This window comes from Embiotoca jacksoni, unplaced genomic scaffold (genome assembly GCF_022577435.1).
Source record: "Embiotoca jacksoni isolate LCO1_2020_lvr unplaced genomic scaffold, fEmbJac1.0.p SCAF_18, whole genome shotgun sequence".
Classification (NCBI taxonomy): domain Eukaryota; kingdom Metazoa; phylum Chordata; class Actinopteri; family Embiotocidae; genus Embiotoca; species Embiotoca jacksoni.
In genome coordinates this window covers 1357173-1376943 of record NW_027185318.1, presented here as the reverse complement: position 1 = coordinate 1376943, position 19771 = coordinate 1357173, and the positions used below count along the sequence as shown (strand labels likewise).

At 41.5% G+C, this 19771-nt stretch overlaps 2 protein-coding genes across 9 annotated transcripts in view; both read right to left on the bottom strand.

Moving 5' to 3' along the window:
* Positions 1-218: 218 nt before the first annotated feature.
* On the bottom strand, positions 219-4158 carry cln8 (CLN8 transmembrane ER and ERGIC protein). 3 transcript variants are annotated; one of them, XM_069151924.1, is made up of 3 exons: positions 4078-4158; positions 2961-3638; positions 219-2657 (listed from the first exon to the last, which is right to left on the bottom strand). In XM_069151924.1, exons 2-3 carry the CDS (start codon positions 3498-3500, stop codon positions 2331-2333), a joined length of 867 nt encoding a protein of 288 aa, XP_069008025.1. In that variant the 5' UTR covers positions 3501-3638; positions 4078-4158; the 3' UTR covers positions 219-2330. The 3 variants fall into 3 exon arrangements, with proteins under 3 accessions (XP_069008025.1, XP_069008024.1, XP_069008023.1); XM_069151923.1 differs by having other exon boundaries at positions 2961-3635; XM_069151922.1 differs by having other exon boundaries at positions 2961-3617; positions 4078-4155.
* Positions 4159-5593: 1435 nt separating this feature from the next.
* The window catches only part of dlgap2a (discs, large (Drosophila) homolog-associated protein 2a), a 137047-nt gene continuing 122869 nt past the window's right edge, over positions 5594-19771 (bottom strand). For all 6 annotated transcript variants that reach the window (XM_069151914.1, XM_069151915.1, XM_069151916.1 and 3 more), the window contains 5 exons: positions 15081-15169; positions 14492-14931; positions 14271-14362; positions 11009-11161; positions 5594-10844 (listed from right to left, as the gene is read on the bottom strand). In XM_069151914.1, the coding sequence (XP_069008015.1) occupies positions 10638-10844; positions 11009-11161; positions 14271-14362; positions 14492-14931; positions 15081-15169 (981 nt within the window). In that variant the 3' untranslated portion in view covers positions 5594-10637. The remainder of the gene's footprint in view (positions 10845-11008; positions 11162-14270; positions 14363-14491; positions 14932-15080; positions 15170-19771) is intronic.

Below are 19771 nucleotides of genomic sequence, written 5' to 3'. Positions count from 1 at the left end.
AAATGAAGCTGCCTTTGGGAACTATATGTATTTGTAAAATCAGCCCATCAAAAGAGCTGTTTGGGGGAAAGAAAAATCAACCTTAAAGAGAAAAATGTGTATGATCATGGACACAAACTCGGAAAACACTGAGATATTTACCCTCTTCTGCCACCTATAGGCAGATGCTATATTGCAATGCCACGATTTCTAAATATGAACAAAACCGATGGACACAATAGTGAGAAAACATTTTATTTTGTTCACAAATTAATACATTTCCCAAAATACTTAATCGTTTGGTTCATGACATTAAATCCCATCAAAAAGTATGAATCCACTATAAGATATTCGATAGTAAATATTATGGTGATATCAAATGTTCTCTTAGATGACAAACATATAATTATATCTATATGTTTAATACTGTTAATACTAGATTTCCTTATTTAGATCATCAAATTAAAAAACAATCTACTTGATTAGACAAAGAGTCGCTTCAACAAAGATATGCTGATAACTCAAAATCTTCAAGATGCAAAATTAGTTCATAGATTAATACACATGGTAAAAATAAAATCAAGTAGTTTTTTTTTTTTTTTTTTTTTTTGTTAGACATTATTACAAATTCATGAGAGAGAGGTACAATTCTGTTAAAGGAAACACAGACAGAAATAGACCTTCAACAATTAGCAGATAAATTGATTAGATGATCATCTATTGTCTAATTTGATCATTGATTTGCTGTTTTTAGTCACTTTTTAATGAAAAAAAATGTTAAAAGTGTCAGTTTTCAGTTTCTTAAATGTGATTATTTCCAGAACACCATTCAGGCTCTTTAACGACCAACCTGCTGATCAGTCAACTGAGAAAATGACCCACAGATTAACCAATATTTGTGGATAATAAAATAATTGAATGGTGCAGTTCTCGATGTTATTTTTAGTTTTTACAGTAGAAACATAAAATAGTTCTTTGACCAGATATATGATAATACACAAACCCAACACAGCAGGCCGAGTTTTTCGGTACAATGAGGCGGTTGTGTCTGAAAACAATAAACAAAACCCTTTGTGAATTCTGGGTGCAACAAACACACCAATAAAACATCTACTTCGGTAAAACTCAACTGATCATAAAATGCATCACAGTTAAAATATAACTGTTGTTCTGCATCGCTTCAGTTTGATCACGTTTCATCTCCTTGTGGGACGATAACGCCTTCGTGAAGAGGACCGTCCCCGAGGAAATGTTTCCTCTCCGGTGAAAGAGGATTCACAGTCCAGAAACATCCCAGAGACTCACGAACTGATCTAACGGTCCACTCGGAGTCCAACAGATCCAATGACGAACCTGCCGGAGCTCATTCTGTCAACTTGATCTTATTTTTACTTTTCACTCGTCTCAATCAGCTCTGAACAACGACGTCTTTCAGAAACGCCCGAGTGGAGCTGAGTGACAAAGAGCTGCAGTCTTCATGCGAGTCTAATCCTTTAATGACCACTCAGAAGGGAAACAATCTCTCCTGTCTGCCTCATTTCTGATCTGAGCTTATGTGGGAATTGTTGAATTGTTGGTTTCTCTGTATAATATTGTAACGTCTTGCTGTAAGGACTTTAATGTGTTAAGTACCATGATTCTTATATTGATTACACTGCTCTGTTTTATGTTTTATGATGAATCATTTTGTTGGCTTTACTCCTCATGTTTGTGTCTGTGCTTGTATATTTTAGGTAGCAATTTCTGTAAAAGTTATTCTATGTATTCCTCCCTAGAACTATGAGAAACTCAATCTAATGTAAAGAGATGAAAAGCCTCTTAAGTTGTTTTTGCTGTGTTGTGATTTAGCGCTATATAAATAAAGTTGAATTGAATTGATCCCACAGAAAATTATTTTACAGCACAAATGAACCTGTATCCATGGCAACGGACCAGAAACAGGGCAGACAAAGAGACACGCTCCTTAAGATGTTGCATTTTGTTGTTTGAACGTCTGTCATATATATTTTTTTCCACTTGTGAGGAAATGAAACACCATCTGACTTGTGAAGTGATTCTTGCACAAGTGTTGAAGAAGAAAATCAATATAAATACTGCCTGAAAGTCAAGACTTATGGAATACTATGCTGCAAATTATATTGTAATAGTACAAGATGAGCATTATGAACTTTTTTGATAGAAGTAAAATCCTCTTAAAGCTCAAGAGACTTATGGTGTAAAAAAAAGTGTCAGTGGAAGAAAACAAAAGCGTAAAAACCCATCTTACCGTCATGAAACTAAAAGTCACTCCAACACATAAAAACTAAAAAAAAGGGAATAATTGAAATGAGAAACAACTTCTTTGATTCTCCTTAGCTTGCGTGAGGTTTTCCGGGAACTTCCGACGGACCCCTCGAGGGACCGTTCGGCGGTGCCGCCTTGTCACTGAAGTTCCAGTCCACCGGAGTCAGCAGCTGCATGGTCTTCTTGTGCGTCCAGACGGGGTTGATGAGCAGCGTGAGCAGCGCCAGGCCGGTGAAGAAGAGCAGGCGTTGGGGCAGCGCTACGTGGGCGCTGAGCTCCCCCCAGTGGCTCACGGTCACCCACCACATGTAGTAGGTGAGCACCATGCGACAGTGGAACATGTGGATCATCACCCACTGGTTGGCTCTCCAGAAGAAAGTGCGAGACCAGCCAGCCTGTCGAGAAAGGAGAAAGATGGAGTCACATTCATGTCACCAATCTGTAGGAGGAACAGAGAGTTTGTGTGTCTCAGTTCTTTTCTTTATTTAGAACTTCCTCTTTCTAAGAACACTCAATTTGATCTGTTGACAAAAGATTAACCTGAGAGGAAGTGAAACTTGACAACACTTCCAGTGATCGAGACGACAACAACATGTGGAGCTACTAAGATGACTGGAACCGAAGGAAAGGTTCGGCCCATCTGGAGCACATGTACGGAGCGATGTGATGACTGATCTCAGACACTGAGAGGTTCCTACCTTCAGCAGCATCCAGGATATACAGGTGAAGGGCGTGCTCATCTCCAGCATGAGCGTGACCATGGGCAGGAAGTGGCCCGCAGAGTCCCACACCACCGCCCCCGCATACCCCGACAGGGCGAAGAAATGGTGCGTCGCCAGCGGGAGGTCGAACGACCCGAACGCCACACTGGAGGAGTGGAGGGCGACGTTCTCGAGCACAAAAAACCCCGTGGCGGTGAGGACGTTGAACCACGACCAGTCTTCTTGGCCCCTCACTCGGTCCCTGCTCAATGCGGAGTCCTCGGTCAGGGCTCGGAGGCCAGCTGCGGTGCTCTGGATGCCGAACGCTCCTCGCGTGGCTGCCAGGTTCCAGAACACCTTCTCCTTACCTGGCAGGGACCTGTAGGTGGCGCACAGAGCCGCAGACAGGAGGTGGGATAGGACGAAGATCGCCGCGTAGAAGGCAAATCCCAGGCCGATAATCTGGAGGCGATAGTCCCACGAGAAGTAGTCGGCACTGGGCTGCAGTGGAGGACTGCTCTGCTGCTCGGAGGTCATGGTGCTGGGGTGGGGTGGGGTGGGGCTCACCTGAGGGGGGGGCTCACCTGAGGGGGGGGCTCACCTGAGGGGGGGGCTACGCGCTGCAGCTGGTACTTGCATACTGTTACGGGTCACCTGCAAAACAAGTTAAATCTGCTGAAGAAAAGACAGACAGTAAGGTGACAGGAACCCCGAAACAACAGGTCTAATTCTGTCCATGTTGAACTTGAATCAGTAAAAGTTATTTAACAGGAACCAGCGAGTCTTATAAAAACTGGTGGCTGTAACTGAGCCCAACATGAACTGTAGTTACAGTTTCACCCTCCAAGCAAAACTCTTATCATCAAAACATCCTCTTACAGGATTAATAAAGTACCTATCTACCCACCTACCTATCTATCTATTATATATCTATTATATATCTATCTATCTACCTATATATCTATATATATATATATATATATATCTACCTATCTATCTATTATATATGTATTATCTATCTCCCTACCTATCTATCTGGACTACGATGACAGTTTTAACCTCCACAACACAAACAGCAGCTCATAAAACGTCCAGTCTGAAACACTTGACTCACCTTAAACTCGATAACTTCACATCTTCTGAATAAAAACCTCCGGTCTCAAATGTTCACCACCGTTTTCTGTTTTCACAGCTCACGTCACACGACTTCAATTTTGGTCATGTGACATCCAAACAGGAAGTCACGCCTTCTTCTAACTTCCGGACATCCCATTGGTCAACGCGCTCGGAGACACAATCCTATTGGTTTTCTTTCTGTGTAAAAATGTCCTCGTTTAGCTGCAGCGGACTCCGTCTGAAAACAATGAATAATGCTGCAGAACAAACACACAATACACAAAACTCTGCAAACCCATGAAAACTAAAATCTAAAAATACATTTGCATACAAATGAATGTGTTTTTAATTTGAGCTGCGGGTCAGACTCAGATGTTTTTCAAGCAGCCTACCTGAATGTTTGTGTGAACAGTTTCTTTCTGTAAAAGGATTTCCTGAGTCACCTCCCAAAACATCATGAAATAATCTGGCTTGTGTATTGTGAAGGTTTTCTGTGCACTGAGAAATCCAACTAATTTATCAGTTGAACAACCCATGCATTTCTGTCTGCGTCCAGCAGGGGGCGACCGTGCACTGTATATTTCAGATTGTAAGTGACAACAAGACGTTTAAGTTGACTTGTGAACTTTTTTTATTTGTCTTCAACCTAACTTCAAGATTTTTAATCATTTGTTATTTGATAATCTGACTTTTGAAAGCGTCCTAATGTATTGTAGCAATTAGTATATTTTGCAAACACCATCACAACCTGCAGAAGTGGAAGTGTTGGTAATGCTGCCAACAGAACCAGCTTAAAGTGCATGAAACCAGCTGTTGTTTTGTCATTGCTGTGATGCATATGCTCACATCCAACTTCATGCAACACGTCTTCACCTGCAGCGATGGTGCTATTCAGCTCATGTTTTCTGCTCTGCGTCTGTTCTTAGACTTCCTCTTGGACAAACATAATGTTAAGATGCGGATCATACTGTTGTGCTGTCATCCTAAAAGCTGGATATTATATGATAAGTGATTTATAAAGTCATTATTTCCGTCTGTTTAAAGGAATAGTATTCAAGGATTAGATGACATGCACTGATTCCTTTTGGTTTCTATATCTGAAATATTCTATCATCATCATATGATATAAATGAGAAGTCATTGGTGACCTTCCAGACACACTTTACCAAGAACAGTGAAAAATAAATGCAGCGATTTCTTTGACGGAGGACTCAGAGCGACACTTCATCTTTATCTCACTTCTATTTTGGACTGCATACAGATATAAGATGCAGGAAATGTCAAGAACATTTTGATAAATTCATCGAGCTTCCTTTCAACCACCGGAAATACTGCTGCTGTCACGACAAGCTGTTGTTTTTTTGGTAGATATAATATAGTTTAATGTCTGACAGTATGACATTCCTACTATGAATATGCTTACTATTATTAGCACAGTAGCAGAGAGTATGTTATTAACTTTACATTCAGACTTTTCAAAGTAAACAGCCAGACAGACAAACTTGTCCAAACTTTTTCTCCAAAAATTTAATTGCAGAATTATTTACATCAGATGACTTAAGCAATGATCAAACTACTCAAAGAGGCAAAATCTTTCAATAGCTCTGAAAGAATGAAGGGAAATGCATATGTTGTTGCAAACTACTCAAATAACACAAAAATAACTCAGTGATACAGAAACTCCCACTGAAATAACGCACATTGAGAAAGTGATCAACTTTAAAAAAAAAAAAAACATAACACATGTACATGTGTGTGACAGGGTCATAATTCTGAACAAAAAAATAATAAATAAGCCTACATTCAGAATCTGTGTTTCGCATGCCATCATATCAGCTTATAAAACAACCATAACAAAGTAAAAATGACAACAAAACATGGGCAAGAGCTGAAAATAGTTGTTTCAATGAGGCATATATTATATATTTATATATCTATATATATATTTCTTTACAAATAATGAATATTTGGCATTATATTCATCCTCACTATAGATATGATATACAAGAGATGAAAATAGTTTTAGCTAAACAACTACTTTTTTTTAATTTGAACTAGTAATTATAGAGTTGTTTCACATTCCAAGTTCAAGGAAGTGTTGTACCAGTCGATATCTCAGTGAGTCTGATGCTCTTTCCACGGCATGATGACGAAAAAGTCCCTTGAAATATTTCACATCGTGGGTTCTAGAGTTAAAAGCGATTAGACAGTCGTACCAGAAGTGAGGCCACAGAATGTTTAGATACAAGCTGAAATGACTGGAAATGGGAAAAGATTAGCCATGAAAGAAATGGTTTGATTACATAAAATAGACGGAAGATATGTGGCTGTGCAGTCATAATTTTACAGTATGCTGGATAAGTCAAAAACATGGCACTTGTAGTTAATTGCTGCCCTCATGACAATAAATATGAAACAATTTTCCATCCCTGGGGTTTTCACAAGGTCTTGGTGAGTCACCTAAAAAAACAAAAATCACTAAGGATGCATTCTCCAGTGAAGAGTCCTCCAACGCTCACAGCATCACATGCACACCACACCAACCAAAGCAATCCAGGAAAGAATAGAAACTAAAACAAGCTGTGAGGAAATACAGGATCAGTTTGTAAGAGGAAAACTTGGGCGCTTTTAAAGAAATTGTTTTTCATAACCTTTTGGACAAAAACGAGTGAAAAAGTGGGGGAAAAAATGTCCTAAATGGGAAACGATTTTCACTGAGAGACAAACTGGACCGAGCTTTTACAGCAGTGAGGATCCGCTCAGTGGCTGAGAGACTCTCAGGAGTACCAAGGTATTTTTTTTTGTTCCCCAGGAGGGTAATGGTGATGTCTGCAAACGCGGTTCTTACTCCAACCGTAGCCGTAAATCTACTCACACTTGTGTCTCTTTTGCAGGAATCATTCTGAAGATTTTCCACCATCTCAGATGACTTCTGGCACCCATCTCACTTTGTTAATGGAAATGATGTGTTCCTGCTGTGACTAGAAAAAAACACATTCTCATTGCAGTAATGTGAATGCTTCTCGGAGCGAGAGATATGCTTTAAACTGATCCCAGGTGGTGGATGCACCACATTTTCTCACAGCCCTGCTCAGTGTGCAAAAGAGAGAAAGTTCTCTGACGTTTCAGCGACAGCCTTCAGAGAAATTAGCTCGGCGGAGACTGACAGAGGCAAATGCACGTAGTGCTGATGCTTGTGCTCTACAGTGTAGGCCACTATTCAGCAATACATTTATCAACACAAGCTTTGAAGGGGTCTTGGAGGCTGTTTGTTTGATCTCACCAAGGACCCAAAATCTTACATAAGCTACTTTGCTTAGTCAAAGGCAGGCTGAAAATGACCCAGTCGAGTGTCCAGCGATCCTCTCAGAACTGCCTTCCAGCTACACAACAGCACACAACACCAGCAGTTCGGGGCTCTCGTCTCCTCGAAGCCAACACATGTCAGGCTGAGTCCGTCTCTGCCACTGAGGCAGCAGCAGGGGAACGTCTCAGCTCTGCCAACGGCCTGGCATCACACACCCTGACGCTTTTCACAAACTCCTGTCATACTGTTAAAGGTCGCTGCATCTGCAATAAAAAGCCAGCAAAATGATCGATGTGTGTGTGTGTGTGTGTGTGTGTTTTTAATTTTTTTTAATTTGTAGCCGTGGGCTTTTAAAAGATCAGACTGAAATTGAGGAATGGCTTTGTGAGTTTGAGACACGTCACAGCAGACTTTGGTTACCTGGTGATTTGTCAGACTAATAATACATTTGAGCTCTTTGAAATTAATTGTCTGAGGTCTGCTACAATAATTTTGGCAACTAAACAACGTGTCACGCAAAGTAGGCTGAAAACAAATCAGAGCAAAACATGTCTGTACTTGGAGTCATGATGGATTCAGTCTGTGCTTTACGTCTTCGTGCATGTGAATACAACTGAGACGCAAATGGTTCAAAAAAACTGAACTGTACTCAATAAAGAAACCGAAAAGTAAATCATATTTTATGGCACGGTGTCTTAAATAAGCTCCAACACAGAGCTGGTGTGTGTGACGGAGAGATGCAGGTCAGGCCACAGTTGGATGGTAATAATGAAATCAAGCCCAGTCAGATGCAGACCGACCCCAGATTTACCCTCTTTTCTGACGACGTCAGCACTGCGCTACAAAAACAAATATATCAAATAAGGACACACACAAGATATTCAAATCCAGAGAAGTGTACTTTGTTTTCACTGCTACTATATAGAGTTGATCTCCCTGGTCCTGCCCTTCATGAAGCCAGGCACTCTGGCACAATTACTCACTCAAACATTTAAAAGTCAGAAAAATAGATTTGTCAGTGATGTGCTGATGATGGACGATGAGTTGTGTGGAGTTGATTATTTGTCCTGAACTGTACTGATTTAAGAAAAAGCAGCACCATTTAGTTGGTTGATAATCCAAAGGTTTTAGGAATAGACTGCAGTCTTTAAGTCAATGATTTGAATGTAATGTTGGAAACTAACATCCAAGTTACCGGCACCAAAGTTTCATAATAAAGAGCAGGAGACTTTTAGCTGTTGCTCTCAGTGAATTAACCTTGACTGTTCAGTTATCCCACACGGACACAAATTATATTTCCACCAGAGGCTCTTATCTAAGTTTTCAAATTGTAGACCAGGATTGTGTTGCACCAGATCTTCCTGATTTAAATTCTGATTTTGTAATTCAGCAAAAATAAAACATGTGCTTTAGAGTTTTTAGTATTTATGCAGTTTAGAAAGAGTTGGAAATGTCTGATTATGGTAACCTAACTTGCAGTCACTGAACCTGCATGTTGTTGGTTATTTTTAATCAGAAGTTATAACTAAGATAAGTTTTGAAGTTTACATGGAGTTGCTGAACACTAAGTGTATCTCAGCACTGTGAAATACAGTATTTAGTATAACTATGTCAGGTTCTCACAAACATAACACACAAGGGTGTGCACAGCCACAGGCAGTTAACATCCTATTCCTCGTCCTTGCAGCAGGAATACTTGCAACGTTTTTTGCTTATTTGAGACTTGCTGCTTGCAGCTCTCTGCCCTAATTTCGTTTCATTATTTCCCATCATTTCCTCGAGGGAGTTAGTTATCATATTGCTTAGGGAGACTTTCAACGACACAGAACTTTTCAAGAAATATGAAAATTACAAAGCATTTCTCAGATTAAAGAAACTAGTATGCAGATATTTTGTTTACATTTTCCATCACTCCTCATTAACTGTGGCTGAGGGCGCAACTTGAAAGAGCCTGAGAGAAGTATTTTAGATGAAAACACAGCAGCGTGGTTTTGTGTGTGTGTGTGTGTGTGTGTGTGTGTGTGTGTGTGTGTGTGTGTGTGTGTGTGTGTGTGTGTGTGTGTGTGTGTGGTGAAGTCACTGCATGTATACAACAAATCCAAATCTGTCAAAAGCTACAGAGGGCAGCTGATAAGAAGGAAAAAAACAAAACATGGTGAATATTCTTCCCACTCACAATTCAAAAATACAACAGTACTATTGTGAACTTGGGGATGTACATTTCCCTTGGAAATAGAGAGAATTGTAATAAGTGCATAAGTGCATTTGTCTACACATTTTGATCTAAGGAGTTACACAAACCTTCATAGTTTTTTTTTCTACTGCATTGACGTGATGGAAATGTTGGCACAAGACTTGCATGTTTTCAGCTTCAAGTAAATGTCAATATCTAAAAGTTGGCAACAGGAACATGAGATATATGAAGAAAGTTGTTGGACATGTGCATGTTGATGAGCTGACGGATGTCATTCTTCCACCAATCCAGGCCGTGAAGAATGTTTGACTACAACCAGATTGGGTAGAAAGCTGCATTTTCAACACTGACCAGTCCAGAGCTTATCAAGGGCTGCCTGAATAACCTTGAATGGGTGACCAGTGCCACATGCACATAGTTGAGGTATTTCAAGCATCGGCACTTTTCAGAGTTTTGAACTTACAACAATTTAGTGTTATTTAACTTGTAATTAACATTTACCCCAAAATGAACACAGAAACAAACATATTCATTAATGCAATCTTAAGTTATTGAAAAATACTGAAGGGTTACTAACTTTAACCATTTTTTAACAACTTGAAATAAATATAGTTTCTCTCATTTACTCTTTTTTTTTTTTTTTTTTTTTTAGCTCAAAGGCCTGGTTGCTGGTGGGTTTTCAAAGCTGCACTTTTTAAATGGCACTTTGCAAATGCTGAAAAACTACAGACGTACCCATCCAGGACATTGGATGAGAGAGCTTGTAGGCCAGGTACCACGAAGGTACCACGAAGGTACCACGATCCCCAGCGAACCAAGGAAAATCCCAACCAACCCATGTCAGACACACTTTTGCTAACACTTAATCTGGCAATGGGAGAAGAGCCTAGGCACATCCTGCAGTCCAATGGTGTTGGCGATGCGCACTGAGGATGGCTATCGAGATCAGACAACAGATGGATAAAGGAAGAGTAGAGAGTAGCAGTCTAGAAAAAAGGCTAGTTTTAAAGTTTGAACGCTGGAGCAGGGAGACGTGTCGGCCCCTGACCCGATCTTCTCAAAGTCTCGTCTGAGCCTCTGGAATATAGATCTCGATGCTGTCCGCTCGCTCTGAGGCTGAGTTCTGCCGGAAGGAGGCTGCTCGCTTGGCTGCCATGAGCCGTCGACGGGCCTCCAGACGGTGCCGGTCCGGGAGGTCCAGGGATTTCTCCCTCGTCACTGCACTCCTCTGTCGAACTGTCTTCTTTGGTACGGGAGCTGGTGGCTTCAGGAAGAAGAGAGATTCATTAAGAGAGAGAGTACAGTCCTTCAGGGAAGCTTTTTTTTTTTTTTTTTGCCCGTTTCAAGCACTTAAACAGTTTCGGTATTTCAGGTTTTCTGATAGAAAACATCTTGAGGCTCTCTGAGAGTACTCAGAGGTCTCCTCACCTTTTTCTCTGGGCTATCAACGGGCCGCCAGTTGTTGTTCTTGATGTGCTGCAGTTGGTCAAACTTTACGGTGACGTCGTCGATGGAGAGCTGCAGCAGGTCCCAGAACCCAGCCAGGTCCTGAGAGGTGGGTCGTGGCATGGCACTGGGGTCCTACGGGACGGACAGCCGAAAGCAATCACAACAAAGAACATATCGACTTGATCACTATCGTGAGTTTAACTAGTGATCCAGACAGTTGGATAATAAAGACAAACACGTGTGATACGCACAAGGAAACATACAATATGCGTGTGCTCTGTATGAGCATGCAGACAACACTGGTTATTGCAGTTCAGCCTCGATCCACTAGATGTCCTTATCAGACTCATTAAACCAGGCATCAACACCAGTTCAGGGCTTTTGGTTGAGATGATGGAGAACAACTTGTGATGGAGACCAACCCTGTCATACTTTCATAATGAGGTCTGAAATAATAAACGGCCTTTGCCTGTTCAGTCCTATTCATCACTCGATTCCTGAAATGAAAGGAACATCAGACTGAGAGGCGTCTTCCAGTCTCAGAAACTGTTGCTGCAGGTTTTTATAGCCATGAGATCCTATCTGATGTGTAAATTCCCCACTTTGTGTTGGAGATTTTCTTCCGTTACGTCGGCCCCTTATTATGTTCATGTGTACCTATAGTCATGAAAACAATACTGAGGACCATCTGATTTGTGTGCATATGAACAGAAATGCTGGGTAAAAAAATGAGAGAGCTGTTTTGACACTATAATCTGAACAGGCAGAAAGCGTTATGCTTTAAAAGGACTGTTTCAGGGTTTCAATGTTGAGAAAACTCTAATATGGAGTGAACATTTGCATCGGATCTGTGACTCCCACGCCACATTGTTAATGCATTTTTACCAAGGGATTCTAGATTCATGCAGAAAACAAGGTCTGTGATTTAAGTTTTGTTCTGAGACAAAAGCGCAACACCCATTAATATCTCAACATTAAATATTCAAACTGTGTAATCTCTGCTTTCTTTTTAATGTGTGTGGCAGCAGTATGATAAAATACTGCTGATTTGGGGAAATTGTCTTGAACCAAATTTGTACATATTGTTTATCTTTGTTCATTCACCAGATTTAAATTTTTGATAGAAATTTTATTTATAAAAAATTCAGTGCAAAACTTCAAAGAGAAAGGGGTTCCCTGAACTTCTTGGCCCCCCCGGCACTTGATGGTATAACTACTGGCGTGATAGAGAACATCTCAACAAAGGTCTCTTCATGTTTGAAGCAATGTACTATACAATTTATTCCTGTTCAGAACATGGTGTTAGTAATAAATCATTTCGGCTCTGATTTCCTCCTGTCGGTACCAAGTCAGCAGAATCTTTACTTCGTCAGATCCCTGACTTTATAAAGTGCGCACCCACTTCCTCAAAACATCTGTGATGGGCCACGTCAGCTCCGTTACCCCAGAGATGCTCTAAACCTCGTGACATTTAGACTTTGTGGCCGGTGAAGGTTTCTGCTGTCTGATGGTCCAACAGATTTACAGTATGATAGCATTGCTTGGCATTTTCTATTCTTCAGTCGTGGAGGAGTTGTTACATAACTTTTGTTGTTTGAATGAAAAGCAGACAATTTTTATTCAGCTCAGCAAAATATTGCAAATTAATGGTTTAGATATTGACATTAAAGTTTGAGATTCAAGTTTACAGTAAACCTAATTTGACTAATCTCATATTGCATGACTCAAATAGTCTGAATGTTCACAATACTCCTACAGAGAGTCTATTTTTTGCTTTGATATTTGTACAGTCTTATGAGATTAGTACAATTCTCTTTTGTACAGCCAAGAAATTCCTCAAAATTACAGAAAATTCAAAATATCAGTGTCCATCATGTCAGGTATGCCGGGAACAGAATTCACTCCAGTTATCTCTAATTACCAGCTCTTCATCAGCTTTATTCCGACCCCTGAACTTGTGATGTTCTGCAAACTGTCTCGAGAGTCTTAAGGCTTCAGATATCCAGAAGAGGCAGATTTAGCAGAAGTCTGAGTTTTAAGCTCCGGCTGTGTCAGTATGTGCTTTAAATCCACAGAGCTCCTCCCAGAGAAGCGCTGCATGCACACAGTTTGTCTCTCTTTGGAGCATTTTAAGACAGCCTTTCTGAAAGTTCATGCACAAGTTGAAGAGAATCAGGCTGATAATTGTGTATATTTTCAAAAAAAAGCTAAAAACAATATGAAGCGACTATTGTCCCATAATGCTGTCAGGGCTGCATTTTTATATAATGAAAAAGTAAACTTACTGTCTCCTTCCGAGGGAAGAAGTACTTTTGACTCTATCTAATCCGTGTGCATTTGCCACTCCCCATGAATGAGCAGTTTCTGCAGCACATCGTAAAAACAGCAAGACTATCTCTCATAACCCCACACCGGCTTCATCTGAAATATTGAGCAGTTGGCTCGGATCAATAAAACGAGTTGTGAACAGTGCAAGAATAAAAACCAGGTGGCTCAGATCCTTGACCCCGTGTGAGTTCCTGCACTGAGCAGTGAGAGCGGCTGTATCTGGATATTCAGCGCTATTCAATTCCAAGTGTTGTTCAGCCTTCCCCTTCTTCTCTTCACCAGCTGCATCAATGAAAACACATCTCTCCACACTCGCTCATTGTCCATTTAAAAATGTTCAGGTTTCATATAAATGTGCTGGACAGCCATTGATTCTCAATGTTGCACCTTTCCACAATCAATGACGTATTCACAGAGTTCTGATTCAGTTTGTTAGTGCCAGATAAAGCAATTAAATGTGTCTTGAAGGTTGGAGAACAGAGGTTGTGAGAACACATGGAGGAGCGTGGAATTGCTTTTAATGACAAAAGTTTAGCTCACAGCCGAGTTAATGTACCGCTTCGTTCGCTGCAGCTGCAGCTGGGTCGCACCAGTTTCTCTTTCAGCACTTAAAGTACAGATGTGAAGAGTCACATTGTATAAAATTTGATCTGGCTATAACAAATAGAGGCTTCAAATGTCGCCATGGAAATAAAAACAATCCTGTTTTTCTCCTGAGAAATTACAAGTATTTACATTGCAAGAGGGACAAAATGGATGATATATCTGCCCCTCGTGTATTCCCCTTAAACTGCTTTCCAACTATTTTTTTGTTTTTTTTGTTTTATGCTTTACCAGTCATGGGGAAACACACAGAATGTACAAAGAGCTGAGAAAAAACACTCAGCGTCCTTAATTCATAATCATCACTTACCAGGTTTTGCTGACACAGCCAGTAGAATTGCTGGAATTTCTGAGACATGAGCAGCTGAGCGCTTCCCACTGCACTTCGGATTTTACCGAGAACTGAAACACACACAGCATATCAAGTACAACACACGCAGTATCCAGTACATTAAAAACCCTACTTTTATTTCTGCCCGCACAAAGCAGACTCAGATCAGACATTCATGAGACGTCCAGCAGAACACTCACTGTCCTCTGAAAGGTCATTCTCTTCAGCCTCCGCCTCCATCTCCTTACACCAGCCCTCCATCCTCTTGGTCTCGTTGTGGAGCAGTTGCATGAACCAGCTCCCATCCCTCCGCAGGGAGGGCGACATCCTCCCCGACTCCCCCGTCGAGGCTGCGCTCTCCCGTGGGGAGGGCGGTTCTAGCTGCCATGTGGCTTCGCTGGTGGTCTCCCTCGGGCTGGGGGGCTCAGCAGGGGTACGGTAATCCTCGCGGTAGCTAAAGAGGCCCTGGGTGCGTACGGTCCGAACTGCCCCATACTGGGTGGGCGTGCTGGGCTCCGAGTGTCGCTGGAAGCCCCCGCCGAACTGCAGGCCCTTGTCCTCCATGGTGGGGAAGCCCTCCAGCTCCAAGTCAGCCTGCACAGCGGCAGTGACGCTGTTGGAGCGTTTGAACCTCCCCTGTCTGAGGGGCCGAGAAACAAAAGGCACGGATGAGTGCACACGTGCCAAAATGACAAATAATAGCAGTGACAATGAGCCTATTGTTCATAATAGTGAGATGAAACATTGAATTTGAGTAATGAGGTTAGAATCCGTAAGCCATTAGCTCACCCTTTCTTGTTGTCCTCGACTTGGATCCCAACAGAATGGTACTCCCGCAAGCCTTTGCTTTCAGATTCAGAGTCAGTGGCTGCTTCCACCTAATGTGATGAAATGATACAAACAGTGCTTCTCATTATGTGAGCCGCCATTCCTCAGCGCTTCCAGGTTTATTGGGTTGGGACCGGACAGAGCAACTTAACTGTACACGGCAAATAAGAAAGTAAACCCTGTATGATTTATGGAGGCTGTAAAGGTAACGGGACTGAAAAGGTTTCCTGCAGAAGATTTCAGCTTTGTGTGGAAATTAGTACAAAGAATGAAGCAGGGCGTTGTGGAGGACTGAATGGAGAGTGCTATGTAATATTGCATTAGTTCAACAAAATACTAAAACTGAAATATAACATGTAGGACATTTCATGGTTTTCTGATTTTTCTTTGTACCAGTCAGAACATGTGAAAACACTTCCTCATTCTGTGTAGACAAATCCTGAAGAAACAAAAAAAACACAAACGGAAACATAGAAAGCACAACAAAAATTAAAGTGTTGATTCTTCAATGTAACGACTTCAGCTTTGATAACACCTTCGCACACTTATTTTCTTCATTCCGGCTTCTTGAAGTTGTCACCTGGAGTTTTTCCTTCAGTCCTGCAGAAGCTCAGCGCTCAACCTGAAACCGTCTCAGGTGAGTTCACCGGTTATCTAATGCAGCGCTTCATAACTCTCACTCACGGAGCCCGGACGTGTTGCTCCGGGTCGTCATCGACGGCCTCCTCCACACCATCGCGCTGCTCCTCCCTGCTTCATGGTGGGAACCATCCGTGTAGGAACCATCTGTTCACTTCCTGTCTCTGACGAAGACATGACGGTTGGGACTTGAAGGCCAGATTCACACCGTATCTTCCCATCAGTTGATGTGGAGATGTGTTTTCCACCTTAATTGTTGCTTCCTGAAGCTGGTATGTTTCGTAACCGTCTCCTCGGCAGCAGAGGGAACTCTTGCTCATCCTTTCCTGAGGTAAGAACCAGCGTCATCACGGCGTTTCAAGGTTTTGCAACGGAAGTTGAAGACACATGAAGACACCCTTGAAATGTTCCGGATGGACTAAGTTTCATGTCTTCAAGTAATAATGAAATGTTGTTCCTCTTTATTTAGTTGAGCCGATCTGGTCATCATCTGGATTTCTACAGTGGTTGAATAGAACCTTTAGCTGCAGACCAACACGACCTCAGCACAACACAACTGATGGTCTCAAGTAGAAAGCAGTAAATTCCTTATAACTTTTGACGAGTCTCAACTGTTCAGTGAAACATCCTTCCCGGTGAAGCGCTCATGAAGTGGTGAAGATATTGCTAATAGTGTGAAAAGCTGAATGTACATTGGCACATTACATTCGTGACTCCCAAACAATCCCTTAACTGTTTTAGTATGTGCTATTAACAGGTCAAATAGTTTAGTATAGTAGTATTTCATTTCTGACTAAATGCCTGCACGACTAATGACATCACCGTTAACCTGATGTCAGTGTGCCGATGTTAGCACTGAGCTCAAAGAAGCACTTTTTGGAGGAAAAGATTCAGAGAGCTGCAAAAGCATCCAAAATATGAGGCCTTTAAAGCATCTGACATTCAATAAATAAACTCATTGTGCTGTTACAGAAAGACTTTGACTATGACTAAGATTATGACAGTGAGTCAAAGTCGCTGGTTCAAAACAGGGTGTGCTTCTGTGGTGGGGAGATGTCAGCCCTTCGGTTCGGGGAGGACGTTTGTGGAGATCCATTTTGTATGCTGTCAGCGTGTTTGGGAGGCTGTTAGCAGCGAGGAAATGTGTGTGGAGCAGCTTGCCGAGGTGACCTCCATTACTTTGTGTTAGAAGCAGACCAAAGTCCACCTCATGAAAAGAGAATGAGTTTCACGTCTGTGATGGATGAGGACTGAAGGAAGACAAAACCTCCAGGAGGCGGAGCGATTTACGTCCACCAGGCTTACCTACCCTGAAGACGCGTCTCTCTATGTACGCAGAAATACGCAGGCAAGCATACACACACATAATATATAATAATATATACATAACACACACTGCATCAGTAATCACGACCGGAGCGTCAGCACAGATGTGGAAACTGTAAGCGTCAGCAAAAAGTTGAACAGAGCCACTTTGGCTTTCATCTGAATCACACAAACACCACCTGGTGACTTTTCCCAGCCAATGACTGTATTTAAGGTTAAAAGCTTTGACTTTTCTTTTCTTACAACCTTGTTACAGCTCCAATTAAAACTGTTGTTGGGAATGAATCAATCAGCGTGCAGCATGTATCAGCTGGAAAACAAGAGTAGCAGCAAATACAGCTGTAAAGTGGTCCCAATGGGAGCGACAACAGAACGACCAAGTTCACAAGGTCAGAGATCGAACATTTAGAACAACCTATGTTGACCTCTTCGAAGATCGAAGGGTCAAAAAATGCCAAATCAATACAGCCGAAGGCTAATGCAGGTTAATTCTACTCCTGGCAGCGGGTGAAGAAGAATGATCGTCCATATGATAGGAAGACGGGTTCAACTGAATCTCTCAATGATAAATCAATATTTGCAAAGTACAGAGAGTTGCCTGCTGCAACAGATTATAGTCATCGCATCTACAGTCGCTAATCAAATGGTAGCTTTTAAAAAATAAACATCAATAAATCAATGTAGTTATATAGCGTGGAGCGTCCTATGAATGGAAAGCAAAGAGCATCACACCTCCCGTTCTGAGGTCTCAGTTAAAACCTCTAATCAGGTGATGTACTGTAGGAAATGATGGTTGTGTCAAATATAGCATTCATGTTTTATTGTCCAAAATGAAGGTCTCCATTCACTTGTAAGGGTTCAGTGTTTAGGATTTAAGGGGATCTAAAGGCAGAAATGAAGTCATCCGAGATTCTCTTCCACGCATGGAAGATGAGGATGATGGAGGTTTCATTTGGTTGAAATGTGCATCACTGCTAGATGCCACTAAACCCCCACGCTGCTCCATCAGAGCAGCGGAAAACATCCTGGTGGAGAATAATAAATGAATGGCTTCCACCACATCTACAGCTCTACTGTTGTCATCATTTCAGCGACAGCCGGCAGCACCTCGTTCAGTCTGTGATGTTCAGACAATTTCAGAAATATTTCAAAGTGGACTAAAGTTGAGGGGTTAGTTTGCATCTTGAAGAACTCCCTCAGACACTTTTTAAAGAAACCTCGTTGCCAAGCAAAAGCTGCCTTCCCCGCATTATCGTCGCTCCCAGATGTTTCTGCAGCCTTTTACAACACCTGCATTGGTAATCTGAAGTCTTTACACACATCGCTGAAGCCGAATTCAAATCCAATATATTCATCTATTCTTCTCACACAAACAAAGTGTAGACACAAACACAAATAAGGACTCTTTTTCTATACCTTCATTAAAGTCACGCTTACTTCCTCTCACCCACTCAGACAGACTGGACTGCATTCGATCCTTCAACACCTGAGCTGGTAATGAGTGAGTTGCATCAGTGACACGTGTGTGAAGTTTGGTGAAGCATGACGATGAGGATTTGATGTTGCAGTTCCGCTTTTTAAAACTAGCACTCGTCAGTGTGGTTAGGTGGTCTGATCATCCCCCGGTTGACTGACTCCGACGAACAGGAAACAGAAACTGTATGCGGTGTGGAGTTACTAGAGAGAGAGAAAGCGCTCTGCCCTCACAGAGAAGGAGGTAAGAAGAAACGAGTGAGAACGAGGATGTCTTACGTTTAAGTAGATAATTGGGTAAATCAGTCACTTACAGAGCGAGCAGATGAATGAATACAAAACCAGGTTCAGTTTTTTGAACCAGGTAATAAATCTAGATTGGTTACTGTGAAACCTTCATTTAAATTCTACTGATTTCTCTCCTGAACCCAACGATATTTCTGATACGAGGCTGGCATCTTACACGCATCAGAGCTCACCGCAGATGGTTCAGATGGAAATTACTGACACAAGCTTTGATTTGAGAAATATCTGCATTTTTGCACAGCCTGCTGCTTAGCTGAGACTTCCAGCTTATTTAAACATATTTAGTGGTGTTTAACTGTCAATTTACATTAGACATTGGATTCTTTTTTGATTTCTTTTTTTATTTCATTTGAATAATGATTTTGGGAATGGCTAAGTGTGAGCGCAGCTAATCAAAGCCTCTCTGGAAAAGGAAATATGATGGCAAAATAAGCAAACACAAAGAGTCATAGTTTATGTCACAAATCAAGGTTTTAGTGCGATAATGATGCACAGGAAGGTCCATTAAAACCTCACTACAGGTTTACAAATTACACTCCAGTCCTGCATCTAATTACTCTGCCTCCCATTTACTTTAGTTGAAGTCAGAATGACAAATTCCAGCATTTTCAGTGTGAACTATACCGGCCCACACCAGCAGACAGAGGTCCCCTTCGTTCACATGTGTACTGTCAGCCAATAGAAATACTTCTGTAGTATATTTAGAAATGTGAAGTCGTGCTTCCAGCCTGTCTAGCTTGTTCCATTATTGCAATATTAAGTGCCATACTCCAAAACTGTGGATTTAAATCCTGTTTAGTGTGTGGGGTACTTTCTCTGAGCTGAAGACTAATGTAACCTTGTTTGCCCAATGATTGAAAATAAAAAATAATATAAAAAACTTTCCAGGTCCAGTTACGCCTTTTATG

Coding starts and splice junctions, on each gene's coding strand:
- cln8 (XM_069151924.1), bottom strand. CDS start 3,500: ATGACCTCCGAGCAGCAGAGCAGTCCTCCACTGCAGCCCAGTGCCGAC. Junction 2,658..2,960: donor TATCCTGGATGCTGCTGAAG/GTAGGAACCTCT, acceptor CTTTCTCGACAG/GCTGGCTGGTCTCGCACTTT.